The 20,564-nt window shown below is 35.1% G+C and overlaps 1 protein-coding gene across 1 annotated transcript in view; it reads left to right on the top strand.

Moving 5' to 3' along the window:
- Positions 1-20,564, top strand: part of toy (paired box 6 protein twin of eyeless) — a 52,288-nt gene that overhangs the window by 24,429 nt on the left and 7,295 nt on the right. Inside the window, exons 5-7 of the mRNA XM_090396043.1 lie at positions 6,256-6,338; positions 8,473-8,666; positions 9,344-9,528. Of these exons, the coding sequence (XP_090252169.1) occupies positions 6,256-6,338; positions 8,473-8,666; positions 9,344-9,528 (462 nt within the window). The remainder of the gene's footprint in view (positions 1-6,255; positions 6,339-8,472; positions 8,667-9,343; positions 9,529-20,564) is intronic.

Consider the following 20,564-nt stretch of genomic DNA (forward strand, 5'->3'; position numbering starts at 1 on the left):
ATAAGCTTTGATAGTTATCAAATTTTTCTCTCCATTGGGACTTCATGTGCTGAGGGTGTTCCTATAACTAATAGACTAAGCTGTTGTACTGACACACTTTTATTGTGCATGCATTATCTAAACTTCAAAATAACACAAATATCCCAGAATTGAAAATTAATAAACTAGTTAACAGTTGATTTCTCTCTTTTGAGCAAATGTATTTTGCTCTTTCAAAATTTTAGAAGTAATAATTTCTTTATTATTGAAACAAATTTCAAAATAGATATAAAGATTTCACAATTTACAAATAACTTGAAAATGTATCTCGGTATTCCAAACCAAATAACTTTTTCTTAGTATTACTATAAAATGAATTATCAACATTTATTCAAGATTAATATAATTGAAAAATTAATGAAATATTTCAATTAATTTGAATGAAAAGAAATTAAAATATATATAGTTATTATAAGAAGCCTTATATTTTTTATAATAATAAAATTATATAATTTATTGTATGCAAATTTCAGCTAATGACATCCAGTGCGGTGGCCGGGACCTCTGTAGCCCATGCATATCGTAAGAGGCGACTAAAATGGGACGTAGAGCTTGCTCTCTTAGGTTTCTTCCGAAATTTTGCTCCGAGTGAAGGGGGTGGCTTAGATTTCGGGCGGTTTGCCCTGAGAGAACATTTTGAGTCTCTGGGGAGGGTGTTCTCCGGCGTGGCCCGTGAGGGCCTTGCCGGTGGATGATTTTCCCTGGAATATGAGCAATTCTGCGTATTGATGTAGGGGACCCGTCACCGAGCGGAATGAACACTGAGGTGGACAATCTTTCGGCCAATCGCAGGGAGTGGTCCGGGTGGATCGTCTTAATTTTTAGAGAGGTCTTTACTTACATACCAGCCCATGCATGTCGTACGAGGCGACTAAAATGGGTACCCAGGGAGAGTAATGGATGGCAATGCTGTAGCCAATGAAGTTTTAACTGAGGCTTGGCTATTGCTGTTTTCCCCCTGCCATGATCAGAGCTTATAGCGCTATATTACCCTATCCTTACATTTTTTTTACAGATAACGGGGAATATGAAAAGCATTTTTGCTTCACCCATCTAGCCAAATTTTTTTTTTCAGCTGATGAAATTATTATAATATAATTTGTTATTTTTAATTTCTGTCGGGTTAATTAAAGAAATAATTTTTTTATTTATGCTAATAATGGTACGAATTGACAAATTAATTCCTTAATTGATAAATTACAAAATATGAAGTGACAAGTAATGGTGAATAAATACTAATCTCTTATCAAGATTATACTGTCAACAGCAGCAAAATAAATGAAAATAAATAAGTTAACGAGTTAATTATAAGCAATAATAAATTTAACTAAATATGACCTTAGCCCGTTCACACTACTACTGTATTATAGGTTTACAACATTGCATGTGTGTGTGATTCAATAAAAACCTAAAAAATAATAGTTAAAAATAACATATTTACTACAAAAGGTGTATCATTCAGAGAACTATTTTACAATAGGCGAATTTATACTGACGTATTGCGTATTTGTCAAGATGTTTTTCCATAAATTTGATATTGAGACCTAAGGCATTAGTATCTTAATATCAAATCCTATGAAAGGTACTAATATAGACCTTTGATAGAGAAATAAATAAAAATTAAATTAATAAATAATTTTATACTTGCAAATAAATTTATATTGTTAAATCTGGAATATTTGTGTTGTTTATTAACTGAAATAAGCTTAATACTGATGCAGAGACGGAGCAAAGACACCAATTACTATCTTAAATAAAATTAACTCAAGAATATGCATATTTAAAAATACACACAGTTCATTAAAATCAAATCAAAGCTTCCAGTATTAAAAGTTACGTATGTTATGTTATATAAAGTATTATATGTTATGTTGTATGAAGTATTATAATTGTGTGTGTGTGCTATTGTTTATTGATGTATTTGCTTGTGATGTATTATCTGAAATCAACCATTCGAGTGTTCTAGTCTTTGACATTGAGCAGAGCGATGTAAATATAAACTCCTATGATGATAAGGGGGGGGGGTCTGGAAAGTTCTGATTAACACCTAGAACAAAAATGATATTAAAGCAACTGATATAACCACCAGAAAGAACATACGAGGATATAAGAACATAAGTTACCTTCATAACTCTGCTATTAGTATGTTCTTTCTTGTGGTTATATCAGTTGCTTTAATATCATTTTTGTTCTAGGTGTTTATCAGAGCTTTCCACCCCCCCCCCCTCTACGACAAGTTCTGATAAACAGAACTTGTCTGTCCTTGCGTTTTTGAAGCTCTATAGATGAGAAGTTGACGTTGCTCTCCTAATATTGTTTTTATATGTAGATGGTTCGTTTTTGCTAATTCAGCAACACATGAATTTCGGTTTTTTCCATATTATGGTCGCGTACTTTTAAAAATAGTTCTATGCATACTGAATTTTTTTTTAAAATTCCGTTTGATAACGCTTTGGCTCCCAGTGATGCTCAATGAGAGGGTAGTCCTTTTGTGATAGTTCTCTTATTTATTGTAAGCATTCTGAAAGGACCAAGTGATTCCACTGAATCTATTGACATGTTTCTTCTATACTTCCAGGTCCTTTATTCATTTTTTTTTAAAAAAAATATAATGCTGTCTACTTTCTATTTCTGAAAGAGATCAGCATATTTAATCAATAATTGTAATTGCAAAATTGACAGACTGAAAGATGATGTTTTGGAATCATCACACATTTCTCAAAACAAAATAGAACTAAACTCTGTAGCAAAGTTAATGGTTTTTAAATTTGTATTTTAAAAATAAACATTTTTCTTTCAAATAATAATCTAAATATTTAATAAAATGTAAGCATATTTAAAATACAACTTTTAATCTTATGATTTATAATAATGGTGAAGTTTACACCTTAAACACAAATCTTATTATTCACTACAGCTACTTTCGATTCGAACACCCGAGTAATACGTTTTTGTTTTTATAGCAAAAATATTAACGTTAGATGCCGCTGCTATACACTTAAACGCTTTTCATGTGTTCATTATCGTTTTTCTCAGTGGCATGTTTTTTTTTTTTTTGTTTTTTTTATTAATATGATGTTTTGTCCAGTTATTTTACACATATTTTAAAGGAGCGATCCCACATGATGGCGTCATCTCACACGAACAACAACTTTTCGTTTTTAAAACTTGAGAACGTTACTATTGCCATAAATCTGGGAACATAGACAGAACGTACATTAAAACACGGATGTATTTTATTATTATGATTACGTGACACCTCCCCGGAGTTCAAGAACTAATCGTGGAAGGTCAAGCTACATCAGAGAAGCCACCGCTATAATCCTCCATCGACACATACACTGTACAATCCACCGCCTACCGCTCACAACTATTATTTTCGTTTGCAAATTGAAATTTAAAAACTAAAAAAAAAACAAAAACAACCTTATACAAAACATACAGAGGTAGTAACCATTGTACGTGATTGGCTAATTTAAAAACAAAAGTTGACATAGAGATTGATTCTTCTCGTCATGTGATTATAGGTGGATATTTTACCAAATGAGACAAATCATATCGCTAGTGATGGTTCTTGGACGAAAACAAAGTATAATGAATTCAATTTTAATCAAAAAAATTGAATGCAAATTTTATATGGGTTCATATGATATTCAATGATTTACGGACAACAGAATACTCATATTTTTCTTATAACATGCCTAAAAATAAAGAGGGAAAAATTATACCCTCATTCTACTTATATCCAATATTTAAATAAAGAGGCCATTTTGTCACTATTTTCAGTCGTTATCGTATCAACTGTTTCCTCCAATAATAAATATGTGGAAACTTTGACTGAGCCACCTTTCATTTCAATCATATGAAAATTAATAAGCAAACACATATATTTGAATAATCTTGGTGGAAATTTAATCTACTATATCACCTACGAAGAGAATGTTGTGCTTCAAAAGACATACGAAAATTTAGCTATTCGAATTCATTCATAAATTATATTTCAATGCTGTGAAACTAAAGAGATTACTTACTGCACACATATCGCAAGACGTTGCTGATTATAAGGGTGAAGCAAAATGCTTTTATAATCCCTGCTATCTGATAAGGTTGCTGTGTGAGGAAAAGTTTATGAGTTAAGTGCTCTGCCTGAGTGGGTGCGATTTAAAGATCTTCATTTGGAAGTAGGATGGCCTTGGGTCTCCTATATTTGGAGAAGTCTGTTTCATCATAATTGGCTGCTTGTTGCACTAATTCATTTGGATGTGAAGAGGATGCTGAGAAGAACTTTACTGGTGAAGACTGCAGGAAAGAGTAGATGTAAGGGATATTTGTATCCCGATGGAGTTGGACATTTCTGATATACCATGGTGCGTTTAAGATCATGCGGAGACATTTGTTTTGCACTCTCTGTAGTTTGAGGATATTTGTACTTGAGGTGTGGCTCCAGGCTGGGGACGCATAAGTGATAATGGGTCGAATCATCAACTGATAAAGGAGCAGTTTTATTTTGGTATCCAGCTTGCTATTCCTATTGATAAGAGGGTAAAGCTGTGCAATTGACTCTTGATGCTTTTGTACATGAGGCTTTTATATGTGGACTGAAAGGTAGTTTTCTGTCCAGCAGTACACCCAGATATTTGGCTTCTGCTTTCCAGGGAATCTTGATATTTTTCAGTGAAGAGCATGGCGATACTCTTCTGGTACGCACATATTTATTGCCTCCATATTATAATTATTCATACTTGTTTATACAAGATTGTTTAAGGTGTCAATTAAAAATGATTACAAGTAAAGTCCATTATATTTGAAGGATAAAATAAATACAATAAAATAATATTAATATAATAATATAAATACCATAATATAAAAGCATATTTTATTAAATTGTGTTCAATTCTGTTATTATTTTTGAAAAATAAATTAGGAGTGGTTTTATATCATTCTCATCAAATACTCATAATGATCAGATTGATCCAATGAAAGCTTCTTGTGTGGCTTGTAAATATTTTAGTGATTCCACATGCTTCAGCTCAGTGGGAAAATTGCAAATAAAGAACGAATTTCCTATAATAATTAAAATGTCCTATATTATGATGAAGGATATTATAGATCCATCCATATTTTAGCCAAATATAGAAAACACCTTGAAAGGTGTTTTCAAATTTACCAGAGAGCTTTGAGAGTGTGCAATTAATTACAAATGCTCAATAAAAAACAAATTAATGTTTATTTATTTTTTATAATAATGAGTATAATAGTACTGGGTATATAAATATTGTTATAAATACTGGAATAAAATCGTATAAGAGTAAAAAAAAAAAAAACGGATTATAAATATTTCGCTGGGATTCTCGATATATACATTAGATGTTACTATATTGAGAATCCCAGCGAAATTAAACTTCCATAAAAACCGAGGAATGCCTGTCGGAAAGAATCTATTGATCTATGATGATAGGAACGGAAAATCCTTTGGGGCCTCTTATTCAGGTGGCTGTTTTTACGTTTAGAAACTCGAGTTTTTCCATCCCGTACAACAGGAACTGGCGAGAAGAAACACGCAGTTTGCAGGCATAATACACCGGCCTCGTAGTATTAGTTGCTTGAAATTTGAAAAGACTGTTATCTGTCTTAAATATTGCTGGAATTTCATATAATATACCGTGATGTACAGTAGTATAGAATTCTTGAAATAATCAAAGAAATAACTGTAGCAAATGTAGGAAATTAACAGATTGATCCAAATTAGTGATACCGCATGCTTCAGCTCATTGGAAAAATTGCAAATAAAGAACAAATTTCCTCTATTAATTAAAATGTCCTATATTATGATGAAGGATATTATAGATCCACCCATATTTTTATCCAAATATAGAAAACACCCTGAAAAGCTTTCAAATTTACCAGAGAGATTTGAAAAGTTTTCAAATTTAGTATTATGTGATATAAGTAGTGCAAACCAAGGAACTTCCTGTTACCTTGGTTTGCACTACTTGAAAGACAGACTCTATCCGTAAGCTTTTCTTTCTATATATAGCTATAAAATATAGATAGATCTATAATATACTCTATTTTATTATCTCCAAATTGAAAAGTTTAGGCTTCATATTTTAGTATTTTAAAACGTACTGTTTTCTGTATAAATTTTCGTTACATTTGACACAGTATATTGAGTGTTTCCATTATTTGTTCCTATAACAATATCGTTCATTTCAGAGTTCGAACGCACGCATTATCCCGACGTGTTTGCAAGGGAGCGACTAGCGGAAAAAATCTCTCTTCCAGAAGCTCGAATACAGGTAAGAGAAATAATTAATATTGTTTTAAGTAGGCAATATAATATCCATGTGATATTTCCTTAGATTTACTAATTCATTATTTTTTTAAATTATTAAATTAATTCCCTAAGTATAGCTTAAAGCGCGCGCGCGCACACACACACACACACACACACACACACACACACACACACACACACACACACACACACACACACACACACACACACACACACACACACACACACACACACACACACACACACACACACACACACACACACACACACTCAGATGGTGTAGAGTGCTTCCCACGATTTCTCGGACACCATCACAATAATACAATGGCATATTAATAATAGAATTTTCCAACATCAAAATTCGTCTCAGGATTAATACCCTGGGAGGGTAATGGATGGCAATGCTGTAGCTAATGAAGTTCTTAGGCTCGGCTATTGCTGTTACCCTCCTGCCATGATCAGAGATTTAATAGCTCAATAACACCTTATCCCTACACTGTCCTCTACAGATAACGGGGAATATGAAAAGCATTCTTGCTTCGCCCCCTTTAAGCCAGTCCTTATATAAGGAGTAGGGAAAATTCGTCTCATTGTTGAGGTTTCTGGCACGGCCCGGTGAGGGGCTTTGTCGGTGGATGCGTTTCCCTGGAATATGAGCGGTTCTGCTCGGTGGTGGGGAAGCCTGTCACTGAGTGGAGCCAACGCTGAGTTGGACGGTCTTTCGGCCACTATGAAGTGGTCTAGGGATCATCCGAATTTTTAGAGTTGCCTTTACTTAAACATCGGCAATGCTGTAGCCAACGAAGTTCTAACAATGCGAGCCTTCTGAAGTCTTTGTCTAGCTGTCGGGCCACATTAGGACAATACCTGGTCCGAAACAATCCCCAGGTAAAAATTAGCGGTCAGTCTTTTTTACTGGAAATGAGAAGAGACAGCGATGTCCACGAGAACGATCCCCATACCAGGATAACACAGTCACCACTGGCTTGTTTCCAGCTAACAGTGCACTCTAGTTGGCCTTAAAAACAGGCTGTCTACGAAATTTTGGACGTCAACTTAAATAAGTATTTAAGTTGACGTCCATATCATTTTAGGTCATAATTTGAAGGATGATCACTTCAATATTATGTGATACTTTGCCTATGAAAGATAATGAAATGTAATGATTCGGTGTATAAAAGGTTCGGGTCCTGTATGATTGACTGCTTTCTGTGGCCGGGGGGGGGATTGGATCTGATAATTTTGTTTCTGTTACTTTCGAAATTGTCAATGCATGATTTTGAAATGCGTATATTCTTCGATCGATTTGCGTGTCCAGGAAGGGGATGGAATACTTACAGAAAAGCTCTGGTCTGCGTGTAAAACCAGATAACTCAGCTCCATCTATAAAAGATCAAATAAGTTCATCTGCTTACATTTTACTGTTTACGCTTTTTTTATGTTGTAATTATGTTTTGTTGTCCCATTTGTAATTCATCCCCTATCTTGCTGCTAAATTAAATACAGTTTTCGTTTTAAATATAGTTACTATAAATAACTTTCGCTTTTATTTCCCTATCAAATTAAATATAGTTTGTTTTTGTATTTATCTTCCTTCTCTATGTTAAAGTAATTATTAATTAAAAATAAATAATAAAATATTAAATGTAGTTTTTACATATTTCTCCATCTGTCGATCAAATATATTAATTAAGTTTGAAATTAATATATGATAATTACCAATTAAAATGCATGTTTTAAATTAATTTTAATTAAATTAAATGTCTGTATTAAATTAATTATTGATTAAATATTAAACATCCCTCTATTAAATGAACAGTTAATTAAGGATAATTTTTGTATATATTTGTCTATCCTTTAAATTAATTATTATTAATTAAATATGATATTTGATTGTGTGCACATGCGCAGTTTTTATACATATTTCACCTCTATAACTCTCTCTGTTAAATATAGTTTTGTATCTGAATTATGAGCTGACAGAATGTTCATTATTTTCGGCAGTTTTCTTTCAATCTTCAGATCAATTTCTGAATTTTCAGCTTTCTAATATAAATGATTCACTTTTAACTGTTTTAGCGTCCATTCAATGCATAAAAAACCCACAGAAATTCTATATTACGAAGTTCTTCCAGGTGTGGTTTTCGAATCGTCGCGCGAAATGGCGAAGAGAAGAAAAACTCCGAAACCAGAGAAGAGCAGCAGAACAAGCAGCCGCCACAGCTGTTGCAACGCCCTCTGCCGCTCGACTTCCATTAAATGGTACTTTTGCTAACACAATGTACCCAACAATCGGTCAGCCAATGGGAACGATGGCAGATTCCTACGGGTAAGCAAATGATAATGATAATATTAAAATCTCAAAATAATAAAATTCACGATATCCAAAATTCAGTTTAAATAGGGTAAATAATACAGCAATAATAAGTAACATTATAAAAACATGCGTTTATGTATACATATATTTACCGCTGTTCGTGTACTGTTAAATTAGTTTATTAGTCAGTTTCATTTTCTGCACGTTTTTTTTTTTAATTACTACTTCTTGTTATTTAATTTTCGTACTACTAGCATATATGATAAATTGCAATATACATTCCTTGTTATATTTATAATGTTTACGGGTCATATCTGCTCTTTTTGTGTTTTCGTTTCTATTAATATTGAAAATATGACTTCTCAAGGGAATTTCGAGTTGCGTTATTTTATTGTGAAATGTCTCACTCGCATAACATGAAATGTTACTGCTTATAAAGCGAAGTTCAATTAAATCATTGCTTGCGCCATCTAGCGGAAAATTTAAACATTTCACCGCATAAATTAATTTTTTCCCTTTTGAAAATATAAAGCGTTGAACTCTAAATTACTATTAATAAAAGCTTAAAAATAAGAACAAAAGCCTCCTTAAAATGACATAATAGTTGAATGCTTTATTTTGAATCCATTTATTTTTTTCTATGATTTATATTAAATTATCATTTCATGGTTTTTTTTTTTTTTTCACAGCGGTATGCCTCCTGTGTCCAGCATGACCCAAAGTCCTTGTTTACAACAGAGAGAGACTTCCTATCCCTATATGCTTCACGACACTCTAAGTCTTGGTGCGTATTCACGTGCTTCCTGTACACCTGCCCAACCAATGAATAACCATCCTTCATATGCGGTCAGTGGAGCAAGTCCACACAGTGCAGGTAAGCAATTTGTTTACATTTTGCATATCACTAATATAAACACTATGTGAATGCAGCAATGAAAAGGTCACGAATATTTAAAAATTGGTGTTTGTCAGAAATTAAATGAATGCGCATTTTTACGTTAAAAAAATTATCGTAAAATTAAATAATAATAATAATTACGCAAAATTCATTTCTGTCGCTAGGTGTCGCTTGCATTTTTGGTATAAATAACAACAATAACTCATGGAGTAATTATCAATGTCAGAAAACGATTATCTTATATAAAATAATAACAATAGTCAAATAAATAAATTAATAAATATGGAAAACAAACAAAATCTTAAATATTCAATATATAAACTAGAAGGCTTTTTATAAACCTATCAATCCTTAGAATCTTTCTTCCTGAAATGGCACTTATGAGATTAATCAGATTGATTCAATCCAATACCTTTGGAGGAAAATGGATGGCAATGCTGTAGCCAATGAAGTTCTAACTGAGGCTCGGCTATTGCTGTTACTCTCCTGCCATGATCACAGTTTTAATAGCTCAATAACACCTTATCCCTACACTGTCATCTACAGATAACGGGGAAGATGAAAAGCATTCTTGCTTCGTCCCTTTAAGCCAGTCCTTATAAGGACTATAAGGATGAGCGATGCAATATCCCCGTGTGGTTGCCGGGATAAGAATAGCACCAATGTAGCTAATGCATGTCGTACGAGGCGACTGAAATTAGTACCCTTGGAGGGTAATGGATGGCAATGCTGTAGCCAATGAAGTTCTAACTGAGGCTCGGCTATTGCTGTTACTCTCCTGCCATGATCACAGCTTTAATAGCTCAATAACACCTTATCCCTACACTGTCATCTACAGATAACGGGGAAGATGAAAAGCATTCTTGCTTCGTCCCTTTAAGCCAGTCCTTATAAGGACTATAAGGATGAGCGATGCAATATCCCCGTGTGGTTGCCGGGATAAGAATAGCACCAATGTAGCTAATGCATGTCGTACGAGGCGACTGAAATTAGTACCCTTGGAGGGTAATGGATGGCAATGCTGTAGCCAATGAAGTTCTAACTGAGGCTCGGCTATTGCTGTTACCCTCTTGCCATGATCAGAGCTTTATAGCTCAATAACACCTTCTCCTTACACTGTCCTCTACAGTGTAAGGAGAAGGTGTTATTGAAGGTGTCCTCTACAGACAACGGGGAATATGAAAAGCAATATTGCTTCGCCCCTTTAAGCCAGTCCTTATAAGGACTATGCGCGATGCAAAGCGTTTGTCTTTGTCTATATTATCTTCATTAAATTCGCCGTTAACCTGAAAACAGTTGAATTGTCAAAGAAGAAAAAAGCCTACATGGAAGAACGATTCATAAACTTCTCTCAAAACGTTTGATCAGTCATACATATCTATCTTAATAAATTCTCTGCATTTTCTAGGAAATTTGTAAGAATCCCAGATTTTTCCGATTTAAAATAAATACTTAGAAAAATTTAAACATATTATTTATTTTATCATTAATTAAACTCTATGAATCATTTCCAAAAAAAAAAAAAAACATGATCCTGTCTCTTACGAATAAGTAATACTTTGTTCATTTATTGCTTTCCGGTTTTCATTTCGATTTTTTTTTCATAGTTTCTCTTTCTATCTCTCTTTCTTTCTGTGTCACTCTATCTTTTTCGCTCCTTTAAAAAAAATTGATTATTATTGTTTCGGAATTCCTTTTTTTATTGTCATCAGGACAGTGTCAACATTTCGCACGATTACTCAAAGTATTACTTACTCGTAAAGAGCCAGGATCAAAATCGAAAATGACTCCTTAGACGCATGCTTCAAATTTTATGGAATAATAAAAAAAAATGAAGGCTTTCGAAGATAGGTCTCACGGAATAGGATAGTTAATCCATATTCCCGTAGTATCTTATGCCTGTAAATTGCTTGTGTTCTGTACGATTTGTCGATTTTGAAATTTTCGCGTGCAAAACGCTTCTACATCTATATGAGACCGGCTTATTCGCCTTCACATGAAAAGCCCTAATGTTCTATGTGCCATGGACCGGATTCGACACCAGGTCTTTCGATTCAAAGGTCATCGTGAAAACCAAGTGAGCTACAGAGACTTAGTTCACCCTTACACTCAACACCAGAATAACTGATATATATGGAAAAAATCACTCATGATTTTTTCCATATATATCAGAATATCATCATCATTGGAAAAACTCTCAAAGAAAAATACTCCACTACCCCTTATGAGATTAGCTAACTCCCCTTCCACTGAAAAATTCTAATATTCTTCGCGTGTTAGACAGAATTCGAATCCAAGTCTTTCTATCCGAAAGGCATCGAAAGCAACTGAGCTAAGGAAGCTCTAATGGAGTTGTAACAGTAATAAAAGACAAAAAAATCATTTTATGTGTGAATAAAAATGATTATTTAAAACCAGTTTTGCTTAGTAACTCAACTGCTTTTGAGGCGTGAGTTACGAGGAGTGGTCTGAAGGGTTCTCGGCCCTGACCATAGATGGCAAGACTATGGTCAGGGCCGAGAATCAAGTTGGTATATCTGTCGTAAGCATCCATGTGAAACTACAAGTCATTCTATCAAGTAGTTTGTTTTATACAGCTGTCTGAAGCAAAACAGTTTCTTGAAATGGATAAACTTGAGTATTGTGCGGCTATAAAATTCTTCGTAAAAGAAGGTTTAACGCCCAAAGAAATTCGTTCGAAGTTCGTAAAAGTTTATGGGCACTCTTCTCCTTCGTTTTCGATAATTAAGAAATGGGCTACCGAGTTTAAACGTGGCCGTACCAGCCTTGAAGATGATCCACGTGAAGGACGTCCACAAAGTGTAACGAGTCAAATTGCGTGAAATTACTTAGACTATAGGCATTTCAAAGGAATGTGTAGAATATATTTTGCATGAAGAATTGAAAATGAAAAAACAGTGCTTGGAGCGTTTCAACAAGAATAAAACTGTTTTCGTGCGTCGATTTATTACTATGGATGCGACTTAGATTCACCATTACACACCAGAATCCAAATAGTAGTCAAAACAGTGGTCAGAAGCGGGTTGTTCAGCGCCAAAGAAGACAACGTCGGTTCCATCAGCACGAAAGGTCATGGCATCGGTATTTTGGGATGCCAAAGGCATTTTGTTTATTAATTATCTTGAAAAGGGTAAAACAATAACCGGGGGAAATTATTCCGATCTTTTAACCAGACTAGACAAAAAAGTTCGTGAGAAAAGACCCAGTTTGTAGAAGAAACAAATCATCTTTTTTTGGCAAAAAATCAAGTGTTTTGGCAATGGGTAAATTAAAGGATCTGCACTATGATTTGTTGGAACATCCACCCCTATTCCCCCAGATTTGGCTCCCTCTGACTTCTATCTCTTCCCAAAACTAAAACTCCTACTCGCTGGTCAGCGTTTTTCTTCGAATCAAGAGGTGATTTCAACTGTAGAGTTGTATTTTGAAGATCTCATTGAGAACCACTGCAGGGACAGGCTAATGGCGCTAGAATAAATGTATTAGTCGTAAGGGAGATTATTTTGAAAAATAAAAATAATTTTGAAATTATAAATTCGTTTTTTCATTGTAAGGCCGAGAACTTTTCAGACCACCCTCGTAAATATGTACATATATATGTTGCGCGGTTACCAAGTAATTTTATAAACTTGGTTATTTTACTCCTAATCCCAAGTAAGCAAACAGTTAAGTTTGCGCCTGAAACGTAGTTCACGTCTAAAGGTGGTGCAACACCAGGAAAACTCATTGTAAAGGTGGGTAAAGCTCTGACCACTATTCTTAATATTAGTATTTTCGATATTGTAAAGCACATCTCACTAAGAGATGTATACTGCAATACATTATAGGTGGAGTCACTACCCAGGCCGGTTTCAACCTTTTTTTAATTTAAAAGTGAAACGGGCTCTAAAAATAAGACGATCCCGAAAGATCGCCCAACTCTGCGTTGTTCTACTCAATGACAGGCTCACCCCGTCACCGAGAAGAACTTCTCAGTATTGGCTCTACCTAGTGGCAGGCTCACCTCACCATCAATCAGAGCCATAATCTCAACGGTGGCCCCACTCAGAGACAGGCAAAAACTAATCCCCAAGCAGAGCCTCATGGAGAACCCACCGGTTTCAACCTTATGAATAAGTAAAGCCGTCTCTAAAAATTCGGACGATCCCTGGGCCACTCAATTGTGGGCGAAAAACCGTACATCTCAGCGTTGGCGCCACCCACCACCACCACCGAGCAGAACCGCTTATATTCAGAAGAAAAGCATTCACCGACAAAGCCCCTCACCGGGCCGTGCCGAAAAACACTTTGCCCGGAGACTTAAATTACTCCCTTAAAGCAAAAACCTTAAGAGAGCGAACTCATAATATCCTTCACCGGTTTCAACCTTTTTTGAGGTCTCCTCAGTGAGTAGCTAGACCCTGAAATACGAAGGATTGACAATTGACATTTATATCTTTAGGGGTGAAGCAAGATGCTTTTCATATTCCCCGCTATCTGTTGTGGTTACAGTGAAGGTAAAATTTATGAGCAGATTGCTCACCCTGAATGGGCATGGAGATTATGCATCACTAAAGGAGGCTAATATAGCTTTTGGTCTTCTATATTTGAATATGTCCGTTGGATCGTATGCTGCAGCTTGCTGAACCAAATCGTTGGGATGTGTGGACGTCTTTAGGAAAAACTTGGTTGCTAAGGATTGTAGAAAAGAGAGAATATAGGGAATATTTGTGTCTCTGTGGAGTTGATTGTTTGTAACATACCACGGGGCGTTCAGAATCATTCTCAAGCACTTGTTCTGCACTCGCTGTATTTTGATAATGTTAGCATTAGAGGTGTGGCTCCAGGCCGGAGAGGCATAAGTGATTATAGGATGAATCGTCATCTGGTATAGTTGCAATTTGATTCTGTTGCTGAGCTTTCTATTTCTATTAATTAGCGGATAGATCTGAGCAATGGCTTTAGATGCCGTTGTGCACACAGACTTGGTGTGCTGATTGAAAGATAGGTTTTTGTAGAGAATTACACCCAGGTAATTTGTTTCTGTCTGCCAGGGAATTTTATTATTGAATAGTAACACATCTCCTACAGGAGACATTGGCCTTTTTTGAAAAAAGAACGGCTGAGCTTTTCTGGGGGTTGACTTCCAATATTCACTTAGGTCGTCCGCATACAGGGCCAAAATGGAAGTCATCGGATTGTGCGGGATGTCTGACATGTATATAGAGAACAGCAATGGAGTCAGTAGAGATTCCTGCGGCACTCCAGCAAAGATGTGGCACTGGGAGGATGTAGAACCGTTGTGTTTTACTTGCATTGATATACCAGGAATTTAGTAATACAGTGCCTTATCAACTTTACCTATGCAAATTGCTAAAAGGTGTTTTTATTTTAAATAATCTCTGGAGGAGATATAGATGGAAATAAGTTTTTTTAGCTTGCAAATAATGTATATTAGGGTTACCAAGTAATTTTATAAACTTAGTTATTTTACTCCTAATTCCAAGTAAGCAAACAGTTAAGTTTGCGCCTGAAAATGAGTTGTCTTGGTCTTGCACTACGTCCAGGATCAGCTAGACTTGCAACACTTGCAGGCGCAAACTTGACTTGTTTGTCTGTTTGTTTACTTGGGAAATGGAGTAAAACCAGGTTCAAAATAGCTTGGTATCTTTAACATTTATTATACCCAAGGTAAAATACTTTCTACATTTATATCTACTCCTGAGATTTTTATTTAATAAGGTTAAACCACCTTATGGTAACTTATTCTGGTAAAATACTTATAAGCTCTGTATTACTAAAATCTTGGTATTTCTAGCCTGGCTCCCAATGATGAGACCTCAATAAAGGTCGAAACCGGTGGTGGTGGGGGGGGGGGCTATTATGAGTTCACTCTCTTAAGGTTTTTGCCTTAAGGGAGCAATTTGAGTCTCCGCGGAAAGTGTTCTCCGGCACGGTGAGGGGCTTTGTCGGTGAATGCTTTTCTTCGGAATTAGAAACCTCGCGAGATATTTGGAGAGGTTATAGGTAGGCGAGTGTATGCCCTCAACTATTGGTCTGAGTGGGCAGTTTGTTTTGTGAATCTTGGGGAGACCATACAGTCGTGGGATCAAGGGATGAAGTGACCTAAGAGAAAGACGAATGTTTCTTTGTAACTCCAAGGTGGTTTTAAAGAAATCTTTCTGGAATTTCCTCTTTACATATTAAACGTTCTCTTTTCAGCTAACTCAGACGAAGGCAACACCAACACCTTGTGAACTGGACTCAAACTTCTAACATCCATGTGTGCTATGATGAACTCGAGAGAAAGATTGTCGAATCTAGGGAAATTTCTCTAGATTCTTCTCATATCAACAACAGCCACAGTTTCAATCTCTCTGACGCACACGTTGTCTCTGTTCAGTACTGGCGCACTGCGACAGCGCGTAGTATACGTTTGTTTGGAACTCAAGCTCGCATTTTGTTTTCAAACACGCTACTGTCTTTTTTTTGTACTTGTTCTGTTATTACAATTTTAAGTCTCTGTAATTCTTTGTATACTTCTTTGATTGTGATACCTGAAGATGTTGATCAATTCAACGAAACTAGTGTACTAGTAGTGTCTTTTCAAATATATCATGTCATCTTTTTATCTCTCGGTATCGGTCATTAAAGCTTATTCATAATATTCCAACCGAGTAAAAATGAATTCTGAAAAAAAAAAAAAAAAAAAAAAAAATATATATATATATATAATATTCATCAAAGCTTGATTTGCTTCCTCAGTCTTAAGTAAAAGGCTGGTTATATTCCACTAATTCGAGTCCTACCCAAGGGCCTATGAGTTGTGGAAATACTTTCTGAAAATGAAAGCTGTGCTGAACAAAGCGGCCTTTTGCAGCTGCCCAATTTTTAATCCCTCTAACTCGAGTGCTTCTAGATGTGCTTTCAATGTTTTAGGAATGGCGCCTAAAGCACCTATGGGAACAACTTTCGTTTGCCAGATTCGTTCAACTTCAACTTGCAAATCGCGATACTTTGTAATTTTTTTCAGACCCCTCTTCTATGATGTATAAATTCATGAAAAGAGATTAAAAAGATTGCAGTGCTTCTTTGAAAAAAACTGAACAGCGGACATAAATTTATGGCTTTACTACAACAGTTAACATTTGATGAACGTTTATATACATCGATACTTTTTTGATGTACATATACTGTGTTGGTTCTGTGCAGATGCATGGGTGTGGGTGTGACGGATGACCATTGAACCTCTCTTGCCATAGTGCGTAACCACAACGATGAAATTCGGGGGTAGCAGTACAATGGTATGGTCCTGTTTTTCCTGCTTTGGCTTTGGACCTCGGTTTCCGGTGCCACAAACATTGAACTTCGAGAGGTATCTAAACATTCTGGACAATGCAATGCTTCTTACTTTTGCAGCGTTACGGAATTTAACTGACCATTGTCTCTTTATGCAAGACAATGTACCCTGTCATAAGGCTGCTGGTGTAACTGCGTGGTTTGTGGACACGACACTTGACTGGTCTCCACAGAACCCTGATCTGAACCCTACTGGACATCTGTGAGATGAACTGGAGCGTCTGGTGAAGTCAAGGAACATCCGCACACAACAGTGCAGGACTTCATTACATGCATAGTGGAAGAATGGTTCAAAATTCCCATTGATCGCTATCATACTTGCGGCCGTCGAATTGCTGTCATTGCAGTGAAAATCAGTTAATATTGGGAATTTTTCGTGTGCATACTTCCAAATGACTTCATTGTTTATTGATTTTAAATGTAAACTCTTCTGAATGTTTATTATCTCAAGTTCTACTTCAGCTTGGTTTACATCAAACAGCCCACTAATTTTATTTGAAATTTCTGTGATGTTCAAAGATTTCTTGAAATGGATTATTGATAAAAGATACAATCATTTCAGTTTTATTAAAATCTTTAAATCTTGAATTTATTTCTTCCTCAACTAATTCTATTTCACGAATAAATTCTTTTAAATCATAGCGAAGCATTTCTTGATTTTGTTCAAAAAATTTTAATAAATATGGGAGATGTCAAAATTCGCAGTCATTTATATTTTTCTTTAATAAAAGTAAGTATTGTTGGAAAGTTTTTATTGAACTTAACATGTCAATTAAATTTCTATCTCTACCTTGTAACTCTAAATTTAAATTGCTTAATTTCGTACAGAAATCTACTAAAAATGATAAGTGTAACGACCATCTTTTATCACTCAATTGTGGATAAATATCTCCTTTTTTATCAAGAAAAAGTTTTATATCGTTAATTAATACAAGAAATCTTTCTAAAAATTGACTTCTGCTGAGCCAGCGAACACTATTGTACAACAGAAGTTCCCTATCATCATCATCTGCCTGTAATTTAAATAACCGCCGTTGTAGGGCTTTTCCTCGAACAGAATTTACAATTTTAAATGTAATATCCAAAACATCTTTTGTGTTTAATCTTTTACTACACAGTACTTGTTGGTGAATAATACAGTGGTACATTAAAAAATCTGGATATTTGTCATCGTTTTTAAATAATGAAAAGAAGCCTGATTTATTACCTATCATTGCAAGAGCACCATCAGTAGTAATAGACGCAAGTTTAAAAAGTGGAAGTTTGTTTCACAAATTCATCAAATGCAGAAAAAATGTCTTCTCCCATAGTCCTTCCCAATAATGGTATAATTTTCCAAAGTTCTTCTTTACTTGAATAATCTTGAAATACCATTAACTGAGAAATATCAGTGAAGTCGTTTGATTCATCAAATTGTAATGAAAACGCAACACACTGGTGAATGTCTGACATTAACCTGGCCTGGAAACTTTTCTCCGGCAATTGGAACTCTTTCTTTGCACTTTGAAGCCTTGTCTGAGGCCTAGAAATAGTCTCTCTCTAGCGACGTCTCGAACCGAGAAGCTCCTTTCTGGAAGCGGGAAACTCCTCTCTCAAGCAACGTGGATCCGGGCATTCTCTCTGACGGCGACTCTGGACCGGGCAGCTTCCTCTCTGACAGCAATTCTGGAACCGGGACCCCTTCTATTTGCTTCAGTCCCTTTTTATTAGGCCTCCTCTGAGACCTCGCATGAAGTTTGGCAACCCCCAAAGAATCAGTATGAGTCTTTCATCTTAAGTTACAAGTTCGGCACGGCTTTTATTCTCCTCCGCTTTCTTTTGATTGTAAGTTGCCGGCCATCGGAAAGTTGTTTGAACTCTTTCTGACTGACTTCGAAGATGTTTACACTTAGAGCCTGCAAGCCTTTCTCATACATACAAGTTTCAATAACAATCTTTCTAATGCCGCCAGTACAGCTTCGGAGACAAAAACATTGCCTTTGTTTTCAACACTCTAGCATATTCTTATTAAAGCAGTATATACAGTTAACTTCAAAAGAGTTATTTACAAAAACATCTAATACAAACTATACCGAGACAAACGAAGTTTATTTTTTTACAATATTCACATGGGATTTAAACTAAGGGAAAAATCGATGTAATGTGCTTTGGAATATTTAATATTTAAGCTACAATTAAGTTTTTACACTTTGCTTATAATCGTATTCACTCGGCTCGCTGTTTGACTTCCACTGATCCAAATTAATTCATTTACCCGGATAAGAAAATTACTGATTGGACAATTTTAACGAAAAATAAATAAACAATAGCAATATATTTAAAGCGAATTAAAAATAATGCAAAATAATGATAAATAAAATGTTATGTTTTCAGTTTTAATTACATTTTTAAGTAAGGAGAAATACACAAGAGATCGACCAAAAATCGCTCTGCGATCGACGGATTGAACACCCCTTTTATAGTAGATCGGATTTAATCATGTTAAGAGGTACTCCTAAGCGTGTCACAGAGATATTTCTAACGTAAAATGTGGGTGTTAAAAAAGATGTATTCAGAGACGTATCATGCAATGGAAGAGGGGGGGGGATACCTATACTAGGCCGAATTTCAAGGGGCACAACCTAATTTAGGATACTTCTTTATCTTACTTACTATTACAATAACGGAATTAACTCACGTAAAATATTCTTTATTAGTAGAATTTTCGTCTGAGTAACACAGGCATCATCAGTACAAGTACAAAGGCTAATTAAACAATAACTGATATATTCACAGAGCGCCACCTAAGTAGCTAAGGTTAAATTTACTAAATTTATTTTGAAAAATAAAATAAATAAATACAAATTTATTTATTTTATACATATCTGTATACAATTACAAAAGTTAGGAAAGATTTGCTGATTTATAGAGTATTATCTCCCACAGAGGGGAAAGACGTAGACCATCGGATCTGTTTAGGTTAGGGGGAGTGAAGTAACGCTTCACATTTTCTTTGAAAAGCCGTTGCATGAGGAACCGACTTTTGTGAATGAATTTTTGTCTTTTTCCAATGAAGTCTATTTCTAGTGTTGATGGCATGCTCTGCAAGTCCAGACTGTTCAGGTTCAAGGTACTGAATATACAACTTATGTGCAAGGCGTTAGCGAAAGCATAGCTAAAGTGTTAAAACCACTAAATATTTGTATTGCCTTTCGACCCATCAGAAAAATCTCTGCATTCCTCACGTCTCCAAAGGACAAGGTCCCACATCTCAGCTATCCAGGTGTCTACCAGATTCAATGCTCTTGTGGGTTATCATATTTCTGACAAACTGGAAGATCTGCTCTGATCCGGTTAGAAGAACACAAGTCGTATATTTGGTACCTTGAACTTGAACAATCTGGACTTGCAGAGCATGCCATCAACACTAGACATAGAGTTCATTGGATAAAGACAAAAGCCATTCACAAAAGTCGGTTCCTGATGCAACGGCTTTGCAAAGAAACATGTGAAGAATATATATATATATATTTCAGTATTTCCTTACTGAAACTTACTTTTTATCTTTCTTAAAATAATGCATAATGTATTATAAAAAGTAAACGTATTATATATATTACATAAAAAGCATTACAGTATGTTAAAAATAATTTTTATATTAATTTATTACAAAA

The sequence above is a fragment of the Typopeltis vanoorti genome, chromosome 7 (genome assembly GCF_054136105.1).
Source record: "Typopeltis vanoorti isolate ZY-2024b chromosome 7, IOZ_Tvanoo_1.0, whole genome shotgun sequence".
Lineage (NCBI taxonomy): Eukaryota > Metazoa > Arthropoda > Arachnida > Uropygi > Thelyphonidae > Typopeltis > Typopeltis vanoorti.